We start from the raw sequence: 23,686 nt of genomic DNA, 5'->3' as shown, positions 1-23,686 counted from the left end.
ATTAGTTTCCCACTTGTCTTCGTACTACGAGGAAGCATTTTGAAAATCTTTTATTAGATTTTTTTCTTGTCGTTTATTGAAAATTCATGTGTCAATGACAAAATTCCGTCCAAAATTCGCTGCGACCGACAAATTTCTTCCTAGGTAAGAAACATCGCATTTCTTAAACTTATCGAATATCCAAACAAAATGTCTCAATGTTTTCGAATTAAGGAGTGTCTGTTCAAAGGAAGCCATTTCTTTACCTACAAATAACATTTTAAAAAAATTCTGTTTAAAGTGGGTATTGATTAATTTCGGAGTAAACTAATAAAAAAATACAGTGATTTAATTTTAGATGTAAATATACCAATTTTGAATATTAAAAAAATTCTGTTTAAAGTGGGTATTGATTAATTTCGGAGTAAACTAATAAAAAAATACAGTGATTTAATTTTAGATGTAAATATACCAATTTTGAATATAAGAGTGATGTGGAATGGCTCAATTTGAAAAAATAACACTCAAAATTTTCCCAAGAGCCCACGTGATTGGTAATGTATAAATCACTGTTGTCTGTTCGTTATCAGCTACGAATAACCACTACGATAATTGTAATAATAATAATAATAAAACCCTTATCCGCACCCCAATGGTGCATAGGGCACTGCTTTATATAAACGCAGTGTTATCTTGATCGTTTACACATGAAGAAAAGGTGATCAGCCCCCCGCTTCAGGACCAGTCCAGGGTAATATTGAATAAATATTACAGTGAAAAAAATCACTTATATTTATTTGACCCCCCGGGAATCGAACCCGGGACCTCCAGAACGGTAGCCGAGCGTGCTGACCATTACACTACGGAGGCGAACAAAACTATTGTAATAATGCATGATTTAATTTATTTACAGGTTAGCAAAGAACTTATGCACCCGTAAAGGAAGCAGGAGAGCTAATACTGGAAACCGACTGGAACACCAAGTGCTAACACAACTACAGCACGTGCCATAGTTCAACACTTTCTACACCACGCCCTAGAAAAGGAACTAACTAATCAAAAACACGCTTTGAAGTTCGTATTTGATTTCGACAACTGGGAATTAGATAAAGTGATAAATTTCGACAGAGAGTGGTATCCTGAAGGATTTAATTTGATATTTTATCGTTCTTTAACCAAACCAAGAAAATGGCTGGAGGTGACGAATGCAAACAGGTTTCCAAAGTCCACGGAAATGTCAACTTGGGCTCAGATAACAAGTAAGAAATTGTCTTTAATATGTTATAAATATTTTGTATGTCTTCTGGATGCGATAGATTGTTTTTTAATTTAATTTTTCGGTATCATTCTTTTTAATACGAGGCCAAAAATCTTGTGTTCCACTTACTTATCTATAGATTACAGAATGTACCAAGTTAAGTTTTTGTGAGTTTAAAAACATTCATTTATGAAAAAAATCTTCAAATTAAATATAAAAATATAAAAATAATAACCGTAAACAAAGCAATGAACAAAATACATATATACTACTCATAACATTAAAGTCCTCTGTTAGAACCGGATATCGTTGGCCTGGGTCTATCAAATAAAATCCGCTTTCAAAACTTAAAGGCAGAATTTAAATGTATCCGATAAAATCATTTTCTTAATGCATTGAAAAATAGTGTTTTTGTAATTCGATTCGAATGAAGTTTTTTTTGTAATTCAATTCTTTAGATTTCATCATATGATGTGATAGCATGCTAAATTTGGCGAAATGGTTTTGAATTATTTAAATGGATATGAACTTTTTTGTACTATCATTTCAATTTATAATCTGTAAATAAGGTCATCTCGGGCTAACTAAAAAAATCTTTAAACAATAATTGTTGATCCTAAATGCTAAAATTATTTTTGTATAATTCATAATCAGGTTAGGTAAGACGTGTTTAATTGTTATCATATTCCGTTTATTGTTTTAAATTCAGCTGTTGAAGGTTTTTTTCCCCATTTCTTGAGGTGGTAGATACCCAAGGGAATAACGCTCTAACGACGTAGTGAAGATAAGTTTAACTTAACTTCTATAAGGTAAAAAAAAAAATATTAAAAAAATGATAGCATCAACTTGATAGTAACCTGACAGTGCGGATCTACGTCCGATTTCATAATGACAACGTTGTTAAAAATACAATATAATTATTTATCTGTTGTTTGAAATTTCAAGAAAATAGCTTTAAATATACCACCATACCACCAGTGCGTAATTTATTATTGTCCTGATCAATGTGAATGATTTTTATAATTGTATTTTATATCGTGTTCATTGTTTTTTTTTTCTCAGGAAAGATGTCAAAGAAAATGATCGCAAATACTCTCAAGTAGAAAAGAAAGAAGAAAAGAAAAATTACGGATCGTGGGGACCAACGTACAAAAGCAAGGAAAATTTCACGAATATGCATTGGTGTTAATTACTTACTAAACAATAAATAACATGTTGTAGTTTCCTTATAAAGTGTTTTCTTTAATCCCTTATTGATGACATTTCCACAACTCCCTTATAAGTTTTTTTGATTTGTAATCATATTATTTAATTTGTGGCATAAATTCTTAACAACTGTACCGCTGACATTTGAAGATTTAAAGTGATCGAGAAAATAAAAAAGAACATTAAAACATAATAAGTTATTAGGTGGTAGGAATTTATAAAAAGCCCTTTATCACGATGACTTGATTTAAAAATTAATAAAAGGACTAAGATAAAAATTTAAATATACAACTCTTGATTTTCAATATTTCTTTATTAAAAAATAAGAAAGAGGATATTTAAACTCCCATTGTAATCGAATTTTACTTATTTTTATTTTTAAATATTACCAGCCGATTGTACTGGGGGTTATAATAAACGTTGTTAGTAGATAATAAATAGTAAAATAATCTTACAAGTCCAAACACGGGTACAGCACCCCTAAAAAAAATGTTGAATCTTACTGAGAGATTCTATTTTGATTTTCAAAAAAAAAAGTATTTGCAAAGAAAGAGTTTTTCGGTAGGATTGAACGAAATCTTCTTTTTCATATTTTTGGCAAAATTTTATTACTACCTGCCCCGGTTCTTATATTTATTTTCGTAAGTAGGTAAATATCAATTTTTTACAGCGGGTATCATCGTAAATTCTTTACACGGAAGGCTACATACATTTTAGCTCTCGAGATGGGTGCACGTGACCACCTTAATAATTACCCCTAGCCAATCGCTTTTGAAACCCTAAATAAAACCAGAATTTTATAAAATGTTGACGTATTTTGTGCCTTTAATAATGAAGACAATTATGTAATTCATTTTTTTTATTTTTCCTTTTAAGTTTTAATGTAATAACACGTTTATTCGTATCATCTGTGTGATCAGTTTAAATTAATTGAAGAGTATTCTAAAGTAGCTCCAATACAAACAATTCACAAAGTCTATAATGGCGTGATAAAATATGAGAGTGCAGATACTCGTATTCTAACTTTTGTTTCGATATGCCGTCTCGCGGAAGTTTGCCGGTGTCAAATTGAAAGGTGATTAGGAATATTGGGAAATATTCGGTTGGTCGCGATAAAAATGGATAAATTTACGTGAAATGGTAGTGAAATTGGTGTCAACAAAATGGGTGGTTGCATAGGGGTAACTCGCAGTAGAAGTGGTGCTATCGACGATTCTTCAGGCAGTGTTTCCAGACCAAATTCAGGTAAACTCGGCTGCATCATTATCAACCTTGGATTGTGTTCATGTGGGTCGCAAACATAGATTTGTTGCCAACAGTTTATCGTAGTTTAATTGCTTGTTTTCTATAATATTATATGCAACAAAATGTAGTCAGCCTGCGGGTCTTTGATATTTTGATAATATGTGACGTGACAATTCATTCAGGCTGTATTCCGGGAACAAAAGATATTTGGAGTAGGAATATACTCTTTCATTTCAAAAATATGTCTATACATACTGCCATATAAATACAAGATTTGTGTTGCAAAACTTGAAAAAATAAACAAAGCCACTAACAATTTTGACAAGATTATTTTTGTGATTTACAATACTGTTCTTTAGGTATGTGTATGAAATTACTAGAATTTCGTATCACATTGAAGCTTGGTTATATCGACTTTGGAAATTGTGTTAACTCGACTATAAAATCATATCTGCAATAGTTAAATTGGTCCCACTTTGAAATTCATGCACTTTTGTACAATGTCAACATTGTACATAACACAATATTCAATTTGTCTTGGCTATAACACAATATTCAACAAAATAAAGGAAGCGCGAAGAATTTTAAATAAGGTTTTATAGTATATCTGGTGTCTTATGTGTGCACATGACTTTAAGGGGATCGCAACACAGTTTTTTTTGTAGATATTTTTTTAACATTAATTCTACTAATATAACTTACGGATGATTTATTTATAAAATTATATATCTTTAATCAAGATTCATTATCACAGTCCTGTTAAAAACCTATCATATTTGCCGGCAAAGTTTCTTTTTAAGTTAATATTTTTATACACATATTGCACTGATTCTGTTAAATAATTATATTCTTTCTATATTGGCACAAATTGTGCTTTTTTATAATGTGTATCAACAAACCAAAGATTAACATAGATTATATAAAAAAAAGATCAAATAAAGTACTACCTAAAGAAAGGTAATTTTATTATTAATATCCAAAGCTTTGCGGTTAGACACTTTAAAAAAATCTTAACTGTGTTTGGATATTCCTAGACAAGATTATAGTTTAACGATTTTAAGACATACCCGTTTCTTTGTCAGTACAATTGCTATATGTTTATCTCGAAACTGGCAGACTAAAATCTTGGTGAATGGTTTTATACTAACTCAACTATCGTTTGATTAAAATCTGAATTGTGAAGTTGGTATCACGGATAATTGTACAAAACCTTCGATAAACTAGGGGAAGAAATCTACAAACATCACGACAGTTTTATTCTTTTGAATTATAAGCTCAAGGACTAATTTTGTTTGGACGATAATGTTCGTCCATATTCTATACGAAGTTAACATAAAAAAGGAAAATAAAGTATTTATAAATATGGAAAGCTGTTAATAAGAAATTCATAAATATAAGGGACCGCCGTGATGTCAAAAATGTATCAGTCCTTTTAATGACGCTATAACCGAGTTACACTATATTGTTATCGCACTGTACTTTTATCTTCGCCATTATCATAAAATATAAAGATATTCTCTTAATGGTGCTATCAGCGGTGTAACAAGTGTAACAGATATACATATTATAATGTATCTACATATTTAGTCAATGTAGATCATATTTACTAACAATATATCGGGATCTCATGCACTCCACATTATATCTATTTGATTTTGCTAACCGAGGTTAGGTAATCAATTCCTAAATCACATGTTGTATACTTTGGCAGTAAAAAGCTTATTGGAAAACATCAGTTACTTCAGACTGAAATTAAATTGTACGTTTGAAATTAAAGCCTATTGTAATTATGTATCGTATATGCGCAGATATGATATACATACCAATATCTTTGTGTATAATCTAAATATGAAACAGATAGTGATTTGGGCAGATACCAGATATCTAGCAAGATGTACTTATACATTAAAAAAAAAACTCATTTTACGCACTTTCAAGTCACAGCTTGTCATGCGTGCATGCGAAACAAAAAATAAAAGCTCTGGAAAAGAGTTGTCATTGTGATGATTCTAGCAGATTATGACTCTTCTCGACTTTATTTTTTATTTATTATGATTTGTTTTATCAGTTGTGACATTTACATCACACAGTGTGATTATGATATCTTTTATTTATTATTTAAAACTTTTTCGTCTCGAACAATTGTTTTTTTTTTAAAAAATAACAATAACTAATATTATAAGTAAGCTAAAAATCATTTAGATAGATACTAAATCATTCGTGTAAGCTCTGAAGTTAACATCAAATATATGTAATTTTACAATAAACACTGCGCTTAAAAAAATGGCAGTCATATATGTTTTGATAATTTATTAATGTAATTCTGAAAATATATTTTGAAGGTGGCGTCAGAAAAAATCATCCTCTGTGTCACGAGACGATACGATGGAAGTCGGACGTGCCGCTGACGGAGGGCCAGCTGCGGAGCAAGCGGGATGAGTTCTGGGACACGGCGCCGGCGTTTGACGGGCGCAAGGAGATCTGGGACGCCCTGCGCGCGGCGGCGCTGGCGGCCGAGGGCTCGGACTTCGAGCTGGCGCAGGCCATCCTGGACGGGGCCAGCGTGTCGGTGCCCAACGGCTACCTCACCGAGTGCTACGACGAGCTGGGCACGCGCTACCAGGTGCCCATCTACTGCCTGTCGCCGCCCATCAACATGGTGCGCGGCGGCGGGCGCGACTCCCCGGCCGACTGTTCCGAGCCCGTGGGCGGCGGCGCGCCCGCCGCGCTGCGCCTGCGCCTCTCCACCACCTGCCAGGACGTCAAGCTCTCCGTCTACTCCAGGGACACCGTCGCGCAGTGCAAGAAGAAATTACAGGTACACACCTTGTCGAGTACACAAATAAATGCTTTAGAGCGTCATAAATAACCCAGAGTATTCAAGGCACACTTACCAAATTAAGAAATTTCAGAGGTGCATATTTACCATATTATGTTAACATATTTAACATATTATGTTTAATGCGGAATGTGAGCCTACTTAACTCAGCACAGGCAATCAAAATTTGGAGCAATTGTGTTATTTTCACAAAACTAGACTAGGAACAAGTATTTAATTAAAATGTTGACAGGTTTCTTTCTTTTCTTTTACTAGATAAAAGTAAAGTAAACTTTACCGACATGATACTTGTTTATATCAATTGAAATCAGCAAAACAGCATGTATGCGAAAAAAGTATATTCATTCAATAAAAAAATATATTATATTTTAAAAATATTATTTGTTTAAAATAACATTTCGGTATTGTTAAAATTAGAACATAACATATGATGGCAGATTTAATTAAAAGAATTATATATATGATACATATATATATATATATATATATACATACATTCCTTTCTTTGGAATTATTGGGTTATACGTAATTGTAAAGAAATCTACTAGTGTATTCAGAGTAAATACTGATATAAGGATATTTTAATAAAATTACCCCACGGCAAAAAAGTTTATACTTTTTACTGTTATTCTATATTAGTCTATTCTCTGTCCATTTTTTATGTGTTCACGCTAATCAAGTGGTAATTAAATGACCAATTATATTTACAAGAGCTTCCTTAGCGAGATAAAAAATCTTATATGACCGCTTTTCGTAAGAAAGTGCTACTGTATTACTGGCATGATCTTTTCACGCTTCATCCTTTTTTTATTTTTTAACACATTCACTACGTATAAAATAATGTCATATAAATAAACTTATATTTGGAAATTTTTTAAAACCCCATAACTTCAAAATCAAATTCTGCTTTCTATTTGAACCGCATAAATACAGTGAAACCTCTCATAACGAGTTTAATTCGTTCCAGCATCTTACTTGTTAAGCGAAACACTCGCTAAGCGAAACATTTTTCCCATACAAATCAATGTAAAATATGATAATGTGTTGCAGGCCGAAAGAAAACTCAATTTTTTATATAATTTTTTTTGTAATTTTTATTCAAATAAAATTACTTATAAATTGTTAAGGAGTGTAAAAACTTGAAATATAATTTAGATTTGAAAAAAAAAACGTAAATAAAAATATGAATTTATGACAAATAATTAATAACTTTTAACTAGAAAACTGCTTTAAGATATCTGCTTTTGCCGACGCTTCAAAATTTGGCGAAAATTTGTCACATCATTACCATTGAATAAATTTGTAGAACGAATAGCCACCTCCTTATTAGGGTGATGCTTCTTAATGTACGATGCGACAGTTTCCCATGCTTTCAGCATTTCTCTTGTTGTGCTAGAAGATTGTTGCTTTGCTACTTCTTCCTCCTCCATTAACAAACTCTTCTCTATAATTTCTTGCTGTGAAACACGATGCAAGTCCATAAGCTCTTCGGTGGTTAGCTCTTGGCTGTACTCTTTCACAAGCTCTTCAATATCGTTGCTATCCACCTCGAGTCCCATGATATTGGCTAATGACGCAATCTTGTTGACTGTAGACTCCACAGTTACTGTTTCAAAATCACATTTGACAACACACTCTGGCCAAAGTTTTTTCCAAGCAGAAGTTAGGTTCCTTGGGTTTACCAAAACCTCCTTCCCAAGCCGCGAAAGTCCCGGTTCACAAGTGAATGTCGCGAAAAAGGGACTTGCCCTTCCTCTATTACTCATTATGCAAAACATCGCTCGTTAAAGGAGCAACTTTTACACATTTTTTTGCTCGTTATGAGAGGTTCTACTGTAAGTGTATTTTTTGTGTTTTCAAAACACATAAAACTGGCTACGAATCCTTATCTTTACTAAACACGACTCCTGTGTTCAACGTATGGCTGCAATATTTGTATGGACTCAGGAGCCGTGTTCGACGTACAAAATGTGTTATTGTACACTGCCTTGATTATAAAAATGACTTGCAATCATATCTAATGATTAAATTTTTTTCAACATTTTCAGAGACAAGAGAACATTGAATCGTCACGGCAAAGGTGGTTCTTTGGGGGCAAACTTCTGGGAGACAAACTGGTGGTGGAGGATGCTCACATACAGCCCGGCTACGTGGTGCAGGTCATCGTCAACACAGAGGACCTCTCCGACAGCTAGTGCACCCGTCCCCCCCCCCTCCGCCCGCTCCGACTGATGTAACTCTCACCCGAGAAAGTGGCTGCACACACAAGAGACTGATGCCGCTTATTGAGTATTTTGGTTTCAACCGACCCAAAAACGTCTCGGTGAACAATTTGTTTAAAACTTAAAAATATCAATTTAATATGTGATTGAATGCATCCATATTTTGTGAGAATAATGAACACTCTTTTTAAATATTTATAAAAAAATGTTTATACGTATTTAGAAAACAATGGCCGCTATTCTCTGTGTTCCATTAATGTTAATAGAGTTTTAACTCATCGTTCCCTCTGTGTTTTACCTTTTCCAACGAGTTCTATAAACAATTGGAGTGCGTTAATCCAATGCAAAATATGAAGCCAAATTAAGAACGTAGAAATTGCACGCGAGTGACAGTTTTTAATGCAAAACAGACCAGGTATATCTGTCTTTTTCTGGCACATTCGATATCTGCAGATTTTTGCTCTATCTTCTAGGTCGGTTGGTATCACGGCTGGTGTTGTTATTCCTCAAATCAATTTGCATTGTTGTTCCGCATCGTCTCTCCTTTAGCTCGATGATTTGATTTTGCCATTGGTCATTAGGTGCTATTTTTTTCTACCTCCGGATCACTAAACCTGTTGTCTAAAATCAACTCCGATTGGAGATAAGCACTGTATTGACATAATTTTTTTAGGGAAAGTGAGGGGCTAAATTATACTTTTAACGTTAACGGAACAGATAGAGAATTGCACCAGGTATATGCTAAATATTCCACCTTTTCATATTGCATGTTTGAATTTTGGGGTTTTGTGTCTTGCACCAATATCTATAGCTGTCATTTTGATTTGAAGCAAATTAGTCATATTTCATGCCACGTGTTCACAATTCGAAGAATGTATTTGTGAACTGCTTCTGGTTAGTTATTTGTCATAACAAATCAATTTGGAGACCTATCTCTATTAAATATGTACATATATAAAGTTCGCAAAGTGGTATGAAAAGGTGGTTTTAAATTAAGGTGTAGAAAGGATTTCATATTTTTTTGTATTTAATAAGATAATAATATGTACCTTTGCCGGATGGAAATCAATAAATATTTTCTTTGATGTGCTCTTAACATAATAAAAATAAAGTCAGATAAAAATACGGTAAATTCATATGTTACGTAAGTTAGATTTAACTTAATTCTTGAAGAATATGAAAGCTGGATTATTATCTTGTTTCGATTACTACAATCGCTTTTCTCCTATTGATCGAATAGGTAACATTCCTATTGAACTTATTACAATTTTAAATTAACGAGTCTGACCACTTGTATCGTGGAATTTTCAACTGCGCACCTCCAGTTAAGTTTTGTTTATGGTATCTTTTCGCACCTAATTATTTTTATGTGACGGGTGAGCGCTAAAAGTAAAACAACCACTACTTACAGCCATCTTATTTAATTAATTATAGCGTAAGTCCAGTCTGCATCAATATTTGGTCACACGCAAAAATCATAATAATATATTTTATCGATGCATCGGGCAGGTCCTGGTATGGTTTTCATTTTATTTTATCTTCGTTACCAAGTGATAAAGATTGCAGTTTTGAAAAAAAAATCTCAAATACGGATAATTTTTATTTTACTGCTATCATTCATAAACATATGTTTTACAATTTAGATATCTTAATACTCGTGTCTACATAGATAGTGTTTGAATAGTCCGCTCGGACTGAAATACTACTGAATATTTTATATGTAAATATGAATCTTTAAAATAAGCGTTCCTAAGCTGAGGGATTTGTTAAATTAAGGTAATTGCGTGTATTTGACGCTTAGATAATATATTTAACGAGCTCCTGTTTAAGGTGTACAGAAATAGGATCTCCGGAAATCTGTTTAAATCTTCTACTTTTCCATGGGGGAGATTTGAAATTATAATTTTGAAACAAGTTGGACTGACAATTTTCAGCCCTATCAATATCAGATGTGTTCAATAAATTTTAAGTAATTATTTCAAAGCTAGCCTTCATTATGTAGTAACTGAAATCAACTATAAATAAGTCACATCAGCCACATTTTTTCCTCTAGAAATGACATATAGTAAAAAAAATTATTTGATTTAATTTTACCTCAAAATAAATATTTTCCATAATGTCAGTTGGGGTATGCCATATTTTATATATTTCTGCAGTTCTCGTTTAAATTAACCAGATTGCGGTCAAATATATATTTTATTTATCTATTATAAAATGCGTCATAATGTGCTCAAATAATCCATTCGGTTTAAACATTATGTGTATGGCAAACTTGTTGCATAAATATTTTGCATCCAAATAAAAATATATATATACATATTACTTAAAAGCCTAACCAAACTTAAATAATCTGTTTCTTGAATGTTTTTTTGCTGATTTTTGTGGCACATTTTATAAACATTATAATAAAACTCGAACTTCATTTTTAACCACTTTTATTTTTGGTACTTTATTCCAATCAGTTTCCACAAGCACATTGTCATCTTCAAGGATGGATTTGTATTTCTATAGAACATAAAGTGGTTAAAAACAAAGTTTGAGTTTTATTTTATTAAGGTAAATCATATGTTTTCAAATAGTAAATTGAAAGAATTTAATATATAACCGCAAGTCTATAAACTTATATGTACATGTTAATCTTTTATAATTCAAACTCACCATTAATATTGCTTACATATTAAATTAACCACCCATTCTAATATCACCCGTTAAAATATGTATTTTAACAATATTTTTATTAAAACACATGAGCTTCCTTCAACTGTAAAAATTTGTTTGGTACATTTTCTGTAAAAGCCAATCTTGTATTTAAATGCATCAGGATTTAAATCATTTACATTAATTTGTACATATAACATTTATTTATATACCGCCACATTATCGGCTGTTTCTCCGAATTAAAAAATTTCGTCTTTATATATTGATAAAGTATTGTCTACTTAAAACACGATATCTAAAGAAAACTAACGTATATTTGTATGCAGCACCTTGGTATCTGAAAAAAAAAATGTTAAAAAAAACTATTTCGAGTATTTTCTCATTTTTACATGATCCAAATTAATTTTATCATACCTGGTATATGTATGACCCTTTTTTTACCAAATAAATTTATAGCAAATGTGACTATGATCAAACATTATAAAGTCATTTTAATAATATATTTATGTAATAGTTTACTAACAAACCAACTTTTGTTTACACCAATTTCACTACTTTGGGAATATTTTTTTTAACAGTTTATAATTGAATATGTATTATGCAAAATTCAGCTTAAAATAATATGTATTTATTATTTCAAATTGTTACTGTTCGGTTATAGTAGATGCACCTATATCTCATACACTATATAGAGTCTGCGATCATCTTTATTAAAAAATACATCCGAGTGTTTTTTAAATTGGCTCATATTTGAGAGGACAACTAAGCTTGGCGAGTCATTCCAGTCTGAAATTACTCTGCCAAATAGGAACTTTTTTCTTTGGATTGAGATGGGTATGGCAAGGATAGAGCTTTTACGGCAACCCTTCAAATTGATATTTTAATTTATTTGATACATATCTTGCAGGCAGCAGTCATAGTAATCATTTTTAAAAATTTAAATATTAATGATAATAATTGCCTTATTTTCCGGTTAAATCAGAATTCAAAATAAAATTTGAATAAAATAATTGCTATAAAATACTTCATTTTAAAAGTTTTAAGATTTTTTAATCTCTAGGGTGATTTTCATTTGAAATTGAGGTATGAAATTTCACCAGTACAAAAGCTATATAAATTTTTAAATGTCAGAGTTATTGATCACCAGTTTCTTTAATTGTGATAGCAAAATTCATTATATTCTTGTTACCTGATTGAAGAAAATGGTTAAACTCTAAACAAAAGAACAACAAAAAACACGTAATATCAAAACATTGTGTCATTAATTTTTTACATTGTAAAATGAGACTGGGGCACTGTTCAGTGCGTGATGAGTTTTACCTTAGAACTAATAAAATGTGGCAATTTCTCTTTTCATGATTTAAACATAACTTTCATTGGGTATTTTATTTAAAAAACATGTTCCTGTTTCATTATTTTATTATACTTAAAATGCATATTGTGTGTACATAGTAAATGCATTGCTATTATTTCATGTTTTCTTTTTGTAATCTTTTGAATTAAACATTTTAAAAAAATCTATAACTAACAAGAGATTAATAATTTCAATACACATTGTATCCATAAATTAAAAAATAAGACTCGAAAGTAAGTATGATTGTTAGATAGTAATAGGCGTGTATTTTTGCAGCAACGGGTGATTTTGTCATTGAAGTGGTCTTGCATAAAATTAATGAACAAAATTGTGTGCGTGTTTAACTTTTATAAAAAAAAATTAGTTAAATTCTAATATTTAAAATAATTGTTATGATTAATTTGTTAAATGAACATAATTGAACTTAATTATTGTAATTACATAATACAGATTTACGGAATATTTTATTGCTTATTTTTATTTTTACATATTTTTATTCTCCAAAAATAAATAACAATTATACAATGATTTGTATCTTATTATTTATAATATTGTCTTACTTTGGGAATGAAATGGAAGAGCTGCTGACGTTGGTGATCTTTTCTTCTTTTTCAGACTGTTCAGATGTTTTAGTTTAGTTTTCGATGCATAAATCAATATCATATCATTTTATCAAATGATTGTGCTTTGTGTCTGCCATAGCAAAAAAAACAACACAGTAGTTTTATTTTGTTAAAATGAGAAATTGGATTTATTCGAGCTAGGCATAAAATAAAGGCTAACTACTACTCTTGAGACAAAGAAATGGGGAATTGCAAATTCATAGTGTCATGTGTTACTGTGTGTACCATTTCCATTCAGTGGTCATTTTGTCACCTGAGTCAGTAACATTCTGAGTTTTTTTTATGCCAATACATCATTTAAAGAATGATTTGCGTCATTGAAATTAATTACAATATATGAAAAATACACATCATTCTGTTTTATGGATGTAAAGAGAGATGACAGAAGGGATGCAGAATTTATGGAATTTTACAAATGGGATGTTAGAGGTTTTATATTTCTGTGTGATCCCTAATTTTTTTATTCCATGCCTAACTGGCTTTCACTTCAAATTTATACCCGAAATGGGCAATTGCCTCTATACGCTGCCAAATACTGAAATAAATTGATACGTAAAGGGGAGTTTTAGTCTTTATCTTCGATCAACATGCACATTCCAATACTAAAACTGACAGTATTTTTCAGACAGGTTAAGTATTGTTAGTTACAACTTTGTACTATCTTTGTTTCAGCTTCAAAATTACTCATTGCAAAACAGATAACAATAATTTGCCAACAATTAACAGTGCTATACTTGTATAATACAAAATTAAAATAGTGCATAGACTAGATATACATATTATAGTGAGCTTCTTATCTAACTCTAGCCATCTCTTGGCATACAAGGGTTGAAAGTTTTTTCTAAAAATTGAGATCAGTGAAAGAAAAGTACCATCATTATAATGCATGATATAAATGAAATGGCACTACCAAAAGTGCATCCTGGAATAAATGCGTTGAGAGCCAGTCTAACGCCTCAAAAAGGTGGATATATTTAGAGGCTTTATAATACACCATCTATAGGCTACATATAAAATGTTTATTGAGGGATGGTAAAATAAATAAATAAATCTTCTCCGCCTCCTACTGTGGTGTAACGTTTAGCTACCGTGCTGTAGGTTTCAGGTTCGATTCCCAGGGGAAGAAAATAAATATGGAAGATTTTTACTCTAATATTAATTTTATTTCACCCTGGACTGGAATCTAAAGCGCGAGATTGATGGGCAAGCAGTATCCTATGCACAATTAGGCCAGGAGAAGAAAGTATTTACATGAATATTGATTTTTGTTCAAACTTGCAATTTAAAAAAAAGTATATCTTTAATGATTTTGAAAAATCTAAAATAAGTCATGAAACTAATATATTCATACAGTTATTTTGATAATATTACTCAATTGTATTTTTAAAATAAAAAAAAATTAACAAATGATACTTAATATTTTTGAAATTACCATAGATAAATTTAATAGTGACAAAAAAATATTACTCAGTGGTATACATTTTAATAAAGTTTTATAATTTCATTTATTGAAATACAAAACCACAAAATATAGAAGAAAAATAATACTTTTATTAGTTAGAAAATGTTTTTAGTTTATCTAGGAATATTTCTTTGCAATGATATTATTTATTATTTAGGAATCAGTCGTAATAACTTCATCTCGTGTGTCAGCCAGACAGCTAGACTGAGCAGTATGAGAGATCCAGACTGGTGTGTCGCTGCCAAGTGTGTCGGGACATAAGTGAGAAGTGTTGTTATTCCGAGACCCACCTAAAAAAATAAACAATGTATAAATAAGATGAACAGGAGGATGAGAGGAGGAGAATATTTTTAATGTCTAAATCCTTTGCATACAAATATTCAATTCAAACCTTTCCTGGTCCATATATATTTTTTTAAATCCAGGTCGACAGTTACACATTCTAATGAGCAAAAACTCATTTGTCCTCTGCTGTTGTAATATATATGAGTGAAAGAAATGTGAGCTTGCATTTGAACATAATATTATACTAATCATGAACAAAAAGTCGTATGACATTCGACCTACGAGGGACAAAAACAATGTCAAATGAGGTTTAACATTGGACCGGTAAGGGTTAAATATCTTTCTTTCTTTAATTTCTTTGACCGGTAAGGGTTAAATGTCAAAGGATTATAATCAACATTTTTATGGATATCTTTTTCAACAGAGAACAAATGTTGATACAAGAAGAGATGTAAGATGTCTTATCTTCACTACCGTGTGAACAACTATGTATATTAACAGTAATACAACTATGTTGATGATATAAATGGGGAGTTCATTTATACTGTATTTTCATAGCTTGGTCTTTTTGGTATTTCTTCAGCATAACATTGTATTATTACTGTTTTTCAATTAAGTAGATATAGTTTATTTACTTATAATTTTTGGTTTACATTTCACTTCTCACCATTACGTGGCACATGTATTCATTTACATATAACATACATAAAATATCCCAGAAAGACACATCCTGCGCATGTGTGGATTCATAATTGTAATAATTTTATGGTTAGAGAAGGATGGTGAGAATTAGCTTGATGCAAGAGTGACAAAGAGGTTTAAAGAAATGAAGTGTGAAAGGAAAAATAACTATAAAAAACACTAGAAATCATTGGAATGAAAATGATATGACATATCCTGTGATACAACGACCTATCCCTACAATTATAAAGGGGAAAGTATAAGATAAGAGAGGAAGAGAAAGGCCAAGAAGGAGCTATGTGGAACAGTTAACCTTTCCCTTCCGGTATTAAAATAAAACGCGCGTCCCGGTGTCGGGTAGTCACTACACAATAAAAAATTAGCAATTTTAAATTAGAAAAATACGGACTTTCAAAGCTAATCCCCTAAATTAATTATAAATGAAGTAAAAAATTATAATAATTTAGATCTATTTGCCGAAAACATTTAAAAACAATCTGACAACTCTCACGAAACAAGCATAGGTCCGCTCTTGTTAGTGGCCAGTTGCTCGAGAGCAACTGACCACTAACCAGAGAACATTGATCTTTGTTCTCTGGTGAACACGCGTTGTTTATATATATATATATATATATATATATATATATATATATATATATATATATATATATATATATATATATATATATGTATATATATATATATATATATATATATATATATATATATATATATATATATATATATATATATATATATATATATATATATATATATATATATATATATATATATATATAATACCTCCGATGTACCCGATAAATTCTGATTATTAATAATATTATTTTTTAAATCAATGCGTAAATATGTTATGGAGGAATACCTAAACTTTTAACCTTGTATTTATTATATTTATAAAGATATTTTGGTTATTAGAAGCAACGTGTACTAGGTATACAATACCGGGAAGGGAAGGTTAAAAGAGAAAGGAGGCAGGTGTCCCCGCACAAAACCCGGGCTATGGACAGAGAGCCCAACAATGAGATGTAATGCTCACCTGGACCCAAGCCATCAAACCCAGTGCGTTGACGGCCATTTTGGCTTGAGGAGGAAGTGTCTTCTTCCTTGCTAATAGCCACAGGGCACTGATAGTAGTCAGGGTTAGAGTTCCGAGGATGCGGTGATCAAACTGCACCGTGGTCGGGTTCTCCAGGAAATTCTTCAAAGTTGGAGACATGGCTAGTATGTCATCTGGAATCCAGTGATCCCCCATTTTGGGAAATGAATTATAAACTAACCCGGCATCTAATCCAGCAACAAAGGCACCTGAAATCAAAAATTAAAAAACATCTATAGAACGTATTACAAAATTTTTATGACCAGTACATAAAAAAATCTTTTGTATGTCAACATCTCAACATAGATGAAGAAGAATATGGAAGTCTGGATATTTACAGTGCTTACAACCTGTTACAGGTTGGTTTTAAGATCACTATATACACATGTAACATTTACTATTCTATCTATTATTGATAATCGCAATACTAATATTTTGGAACTTGTATATCCTTTAATTGGCCTGTTATTTCACATGTGAGTTTTCAGCACCATCTATAGTTAAGTTGAGTAAGTTTTTTAATAAGCAGAGACACTTATGAAATGTACAGTGGAACCTTTTATAACGAGCATAGTTCATTCTAGCATCTTACTCGTTAAGCGAAACATTTTTTGTTTTGACTGGCGCAGAAGTCCCAGTTCACAAGTAAATGTCATGAAAAAGGGACTTGCCTTTTCTCTGTAACTCAGTATGCAAAATTTTGCTAGTTAAGGGGGCAACTTTTTCGCATTTTTTGCTCGTTATGAGAGGTTCCACTGTATGTAAGATTCTTCTTGAATTATTTTACATACTAGGAGACACCTAAAAACATGATTAAATATTTTTTATTAACCCTTTCAATGCCGGAAGGTATTAATATGGCCGTACCCAGCAGGCGTGATTTTGTTCAACCAAAATGTGAAAGCTTTTAGAAACATGACTGTAACTTTGATAATATTGGTAAATTGTAATATTTTAGTATTTATTGATCTTCTAATAGATGTTTCTGTATATTCTAATTAAAAAAGATTACAATTGGAAATTTATATTGGCTAGCAACAAGCTCAAACGAGAGCGCGTTAACGCGCTCATGGCACCGAACCCGTTAAACTGGTTAAATTTGACCAGTTTTTATTATTATTTGTAAATTACCTGACACCGCTGTCAGAAACACTAATGCCTTAGCAGTGTGTGAAAGGATGGTGATTCCCTTGAGGGAGGGGACCTTGGCAAGGTTGAAGTTGTATAGTGCGTTGGCCGGGGGGGCTCGGAAGACCTTGAGGGCTCCGGCGAGGAGTCCAGTGTACAGGATGAAGGCCAGACTCAGGTGGGCTGCCAGGCGGTACTGGGACACTCGCGGCACGTCGGAAGGACCCTGGAATCTATCCTCCAGACCAGATTTCACCATGTACCAACCCATCAATCCCTGAAAGAGTAAACACAGTTAACACAATTATTTTTAAACCTTTATCTGCACCCGATGGTGCACAGGGCACTGCATAATATAAACACAGTGTTATCTTGATCGTTAGCACATGAAGGAAAGGTGATACGCCTTCTGCTTCAAGGACTAGTCCAGGGTAATATTGAATAAATATTAGAGTGAAAAAAATCACTTATATTTATTTGACCTCCCCCCACGGGGAATCGAACTCGAAACCTCCAGTACGATAGCCGAGCGTGCTGACCATTACACTACGGAGGCGGAAACAAAAATTCGTAAGACCTTGGGAGAATAAAAGAATGAAAGAGGTGTCGGAAGATCCCAAAAAGATGGTCCAACAACATAGCCGCTGTGAGGGGTAGAAATTGGTTGCAAGCATCAACAGAATGAAATAAATGGAAGGATACGGAAGATGCCTAATCCACCAGCAGAGGACAGAATGCTAAAAAAAGTCATTCATTATGCAAGGGGTGCTTGAAAAAGAGTTTTAATGGGCAATCGGCTTCTAAACATGCTCTTACTCTTTTTTATATAGAATTGTTGCATTTACAGTTTTAATTGATACAAACTTTACTCCGGTGTATTCTACAATTTAACAAGACTGGTATTGTATGTCTCCATAGTGTAGTTGTTAGTGCATTTGGCTACCATGCCTGAGGCCCAGGTTCCCAGGGGTGTCAAAATAAACATAAATGTGTTTTTTAATTCTAATATTTATTTTATGTTACCCTGGACCACAGAATTGATCATTTTGCTTTTTGTAATTAATTATACTTAACGTTGCATCAATTTAATGCAGTGTCCTATGCACCATTGGGTGCAGATAAGGGTCAGCAGTATGGTGCATAAGGTGCAAAATTCGATTGATGAAGTAAAATTTATATAAAATCCTGCTTAAAATCCTTAATATATTTTCATATGTAATCATTATTATAAGGCACTACTTGAATTTATTCACTTTAATTAATTTTGTCAGAAAAATTATTTAAAATCATAGTTTTTAACCTCTACCTTGTTTATAAACCAGTATAATGATGACGGTAATGAGGAAACCCGGTCACTGGTGAAATAAAATAAAAATGGAAAAAAATATATGATTGTTGTTTCATTACATATTGTAAAGATTCTATGAATTACCTTTCTTTGGGCTCTAAACTTTTTTGTTTGTATCAAAAACCAATTTTTGTTTTATATAATAAAATGTAATGAATAATGATTACCTGTGCTGCCACCAGTGTGCAGTAGGCTGCAACTCTAACTTTCATTCCTTTGTTTAGGTAACCTCTAGCCCAAAAGAACGCAGCAGGGATGAACACAGCTCCACCGATACATCTCCCCCACATTCTGTGTCCATATTCCATCCACCATATCCTCTTGAACTCGGATACTGTCATGTCACTATTCTTGCTAAAGGAAAACTACTAGATTAACACTTTTATGTTTTTTTTTATAATTACATGCCAGTTATACTTCTCAGAATTGGAACAGATGCATTAGAAAGGGTATTTCAGTATAAATATCTGAGCTGTTGGCTCAATGACCGGGACCATTTTCAGGAAATCAGGATAGAAATGGCGACTGCTTCTTCAAAATGCATAATCTCCTAAGTAATTACAATTTTAACATCAATCTGCATATAAAAATAGTATGGTATGATAAATTTTCTGAGAATACTTGGAATATCATGGGTTGAATGGATTTGAAATGGAGATAACTCTCAATTTTTTTTTTTAATTTTTAAAAAACCTCTAGCGTCAACCATGAAAACCAATTACTTTTAGTATGTCCCAAGACCCAGAACGAATTAAGGAACATTAATTTTATGAGGATTTTTTTACATCATTGTAAATATCGCTTTTACAAATGCATCTGAGAATAAAGTGATGATTTAAATGCCAAAAATTGTTTTAAATGTTAAGAATTTCAATATTTCGTTTTTTCTCTGATGAATTTGTGAAATTAAAATTTAACCTTTATTTACTTGAACGAGCGTAAGTTCATACCGTAGTTAACTATCATTAAATTGCAAGATAACAAAACACGAGTATGGGGGGTATGCAGAGATGAATTGTAGAGTTTTGGTTAATATCTGACTGCAGATGGATTGGCAGGTATGTATTTAAGCTAAATAATTGTTACAGAGATATCACGCAAGTAAATGAAGGTTATTTTAGTCAAAATTAAATTATTACTATTTAAATTCAGGAAATTGTTGGTATCTGAGAAATTCTGCATCCCACTCTTCCTGGCTTCTAGGCATTCTTTCTCCCAGTAACTTCCATGTGACCATTGATAATCCTGATTCAGTCAAACGTGTTACGCCACCTTTAACAATATGGAATACAAATATTGCATTACTGGTTTTTTAGATATTTCATTGTTGGGATTGCATGTAAAAGTCACCGTTAGCCAAAACTATCCACGAACAATCCACGTCTTTAATTTTGGCATGTTTTTTTTTAGTAGCACTTGCATTTTAAGTCGAGCAAAGTGATTTTTTGACGATTTTTATTAATATTCAATAATATTGACGATTACAGCACATGAAATATTTATTAAAATTGTACAGAATATATGTGCATTGGTGGGCTTATTGTTGAGAAGCAACATCTTCCACTAACCAAAAATAACATATAAAATAAATTAATAATGTTTCTGCAGTACTTAAAATCATAATAAATTGATAACGTAGAATGTTTTCACCGCTTATGAATACAAGGTATAAAAATAAACTTTATCGTTGAAAAGTTTAAGTTTTTTTAAAGCTTTGATTAGACTACGTTTTATGAAATAATCGTTAATTAGAAACATGCTAAAGGAGGTTCACCTGTACATTTTTATTTTTTGATAATTGTTCCCACTTTAAAAATATGTATGTAAATATAATTTGTTTAATTTTATATAAAAAAATGTGAGAGCGAATATCACCTTTGATTCAAAAGAAATACCATGGAAAACTATCTTTTTCTGGTACAAATGATCTCAATTTTTTTTTTAACATTCTTATTGCAGTTTATTTAAAAAAAAAACTTTTGGAACAGCTTGCTGTGTACAGACCAACGGCATCACAGTGATTATTAGTGTACCTGGCTGCAAATGATGTGTCAAATAATATATAAACATAAACACTCAGACATATGCAAACCAAACCCTTTCTATTTTTTCTATGTTCAACTTACATTTCAAATATTATTTTAAAAAATAATGATAATTAAATGTTAAATTGGACCAAAAATATAAAATATTGATAGAAAAAATAGCTTTATCTGTAAATTTACCTATCGACTCTACAGAGATAAATATGTAATATAAGAAAATCACAGTTTTTTTTTATTTCCACAACCTTTGATACTGTCTTGCGTTATGTAAAATGTAAGGAATGAAATGTCAGGCAACTAAATTGAAATACTACGCAAATCCCATTTATCTTTTTGCAAAAAAAACTTATGATCTTATTTATACAACTTGCATGAAGGTCCCCAAAAATCAACTAGTTTTTTTTGTATAACATCTTCATTGGGACACGTTTTTTATTTTTTTTAAAATATTATCAATTGCATAATACATCAATTGAATGAATGACAAGCTTTTTGACTATTGAAATATTAATTCACTGCGGAATTTTTAAAGAACTTGTAAATGCTGTAGCATATGTATATATTTTTTTTATTTGACACCCTGTGAGCAAATTTAAAAATAATAATAAAAGATGGTTAGATAATATCACATTTATTTTTAAAATATTTATACATTAAATGACATAATATTAGTTGGAAAGAATAACTTATTTCTACTTAGTTTAACAAAACACTTGTATTTAAATAAATATCTTAATTTTATAGTAAACTTTGAAAAAAAAAACTTAACCATATATTCCGAAACTACATAAACATATTTATTGTTACCTTTCTGAGATCCCCATTTGACCAAATTTTACTTTTTAATTTTCTTAAGGCATCTCCTTATGTATGTATATAGTTTTATTAATATTTAATCAGCACGCAATAGTGTATAAGGAATGTGTTCCTTCTCTGAGATGTGTACTAAGTTTTAGTCACTTAAAATTATTTATTCTTTGTGTTTGAAATGATTATATCCATGACATAGTAAATGCTATATAGTAAAACAAAGTATCCCGTCACTGTACCTAAGACAACAGCAACAAACACCATTCCGGAGCAGGTGAGCAGCCAGTAGCCGACTGCTTTTGAAGTTCCATTTTTCGCCGCTTCATTTGTAGCCAAACTCCTGACTATCATCTGAGTTCCATTTCTGAAGGATTGGGAGACCTGGAATACAAAATAAATTTTAGGTTCTAAACACCTCTGTTCTAAATCCTTATATAAACCCAATGGTGCATAAGGCACTAAATCGCAAAGAAAAGGGTTATCTTGATTGTTAAGTGCACGAAGGAAAGGTAATCAGCCTTTCGCTTCAGGTACCAGTCCAGGATATATAGTAAATAAATATTAGAGTGAAAAACACTCATATTTCATTTGACAGTCCTGGGAATCGAACCCAGGACCTCCAGCACGGTAGCCTAAAGCGCTAACTACTACACTATCGAGGAAGACATACATTTTCGTATTTAGAAAGGAGAAACTTTATGATATTCTGTATATAATACAGTCCGAAATTTTTTTATCGGGGATGTCTGCAAGTCATCACCTTGGGTCAAATATTTCATAGTAGACCTGGATTGGTGCAGTAAATCCTTAAATTTACATTCATATAATGTACTGTTGATAATATTTATGCTTTCCTAATACAGTAACATCAACAATACAAAATTTCAGTTTCAAGACACTAACCTTATAATACTGTGATCTTGCGCTGGATGAATATGAAAAGTATTTCTTTGCGTAATTGGCGCATTTTAAATTATTTGAAAGAAAAATTGGGCGAGATATTTGATTGCCTTGTGTAAAGAATTTGTTGCACTGAAATCCATTTGCCAAATTCGCGTAGACGGTCTTCGACGCGATGTTGTTCATACAAAATCTAGATATTCCTAGCATCTCGACAATCTAATAAAACAGATAGTGGAATCACAATTTGTGTTTGGTAAAATATTTTAACCACTTTATTTTATTAGTTATCTAACGATTCTAGATAAATCGACTCGATATAAAAAATCTGACGAAAGTACGACAGACGGAGCGTAATGTCAAATGTGACAGTGAAATAATGGCTGGGGGACAAGTGATCAAGTAACTAAAAAATCTCATTATGTGAATGTGGCAGTCACTGGTAATCCATCCATTTTCAAATGTATTATTCCCGTTGATTTAACATTACTTCCCAGTGTCCTAGAGACACGTCTCATAAAGATGA

The 23,686-nt window shown here is 31.7% G+C and overlaps 2 protein-coding genes and 1 long non-coding RNA gene across 3 annotated transcripts; 2 read left to right on the top strand and 1 right to left on the bottom strand.

The window, feature by feature from the left end:
• LOC148306073 (uncharacterized) lies at positions 1-2,470 on the top strand. Its single transcript, XR_015838052.1, has 3 exons — positions 1-144; positions 893-1,238; positions 2,300-2,470. It is a non-coding gene; the product is annotated as an uncharacterized LOC148306073 (long non-coding RNA).
• A 717-nt stretch (positions 2,471-3,187) lies between these two features.
• On the top strand, positions 3,188-13,289 carry LOC148306072 (ubiquitin domain-containing protein 1). The gene is made up of 3 exons (XM_088265649.1): positions 3,188-3,688; positions 6,031-6,506; positions 8,576-13,289. The coding sequence occupies exons 1-3, from the start codon at positions 3,607-3,609 to the stop codon at positions 8,720-8,722; spliced, it is 705 nt and encodes a 234-aa protein (XP_088121775.1). The 5' UTR covers positions 3,188-3,606; the 3' UTR covers positions 8,723-13,289.
• A 1,626-nt stretch (positions 13,290-14,915) lies between these two features.
• LOC148306071 (heme A synthase COX15) lies at positions 14,916-23,669 on the bottom strand. The gene is made up of 7 exons (XM_088265647.1): positions 23,164-23,669; positions 22,500-22,641; positions 20,545-20,677; positions 19,573-19,759; positions 18,061-18,334; positions 16,870-17,138; positions 14,916-15,136 (listed from the first exon to the last, which is right to left on the bottom strand). The coding sequence occupies exons 1-7, from the start codon at positions 23,368-23,370 to the stop codon at positions 14,996-14,998; spliced, it is 1,353 nt and encodes a 450-aa protein (XP_088121773.1). The 5' UTR covers positions 23,371-23,669; the 3' UTR covers positions 14,916-14,995.
• Between the last annotated feature and the right edge of the window lie 17 nt (positions 23,670-23,686).

The sequence above is a fragment of the Brachycentrus maculatus genome, unplaced genomic scaffold (genome assembly GCF_059751285.1).
Source record: "Brachycentrus maculatus isolate JH-2025_06_01 unplaced genomic scaffold, ASM5975128v1 h1tg000255l, whole genome shotgun sequence".
NCBI classification, from domain to species: Eukaryota; Metazoa; Arthropoda; class Insecta; order Trichoptera; family Brachycentridae; genus Brachycentrus; species Brachycentrus maculatus.
The sequence above is the reverse complement of the archived record's forward strand: the minus strand, read 5'-3'. Positions and strand labels throughout refer to the sequence as shown.

Excerpts from the sequence above, each read along its gene's own strand:
- LOC148306072 (XM_088265649.1), top strand. The coding sequence starts at position 3,607 with ATGGGTGGTTGCATAGGGGTAACTCGCAGTAGAAGTGGTGCTATCGAC. Across the intron at positions 3,689-6,030 it reads TGTTTCCAGACCAAATTCAG|GTGGCGTCAGAAAAAATCAT; the intron begins GTAAACTCGGCT and ends TATATTTTGAAG. Across the intron at positions 6,507-8,575 it reads AGTGCAAGAAGAAATTACAG|AGACAAGAGAACATTGAATC; the intron begins GTACACACCTTG and ends CAACATTTTCAG.
- LOC148306071 (XM_088265647.1), bottom strand. The coding sequence starts at position 23,370 with ATGCTAGGAATATCTAGATTTTGTATGAACAACATCGCGTCGAAGACC. Across the intron at positions 18,335-19,572 it reads GCACACTGGTGGCAGCACAG|GGATTGATGGGTTGGTACAT; the intron begins GTAATCATTATT and ends TTACTCTTTCAG. Across the intron at positions 17,139-18,060 it reads GTTTCTGACAGCGGTGTCAG|GTGCCTTTGTTGCTGGATTA; the intron begins GTAATTTACAAA and ends TTTTGATTTCAG.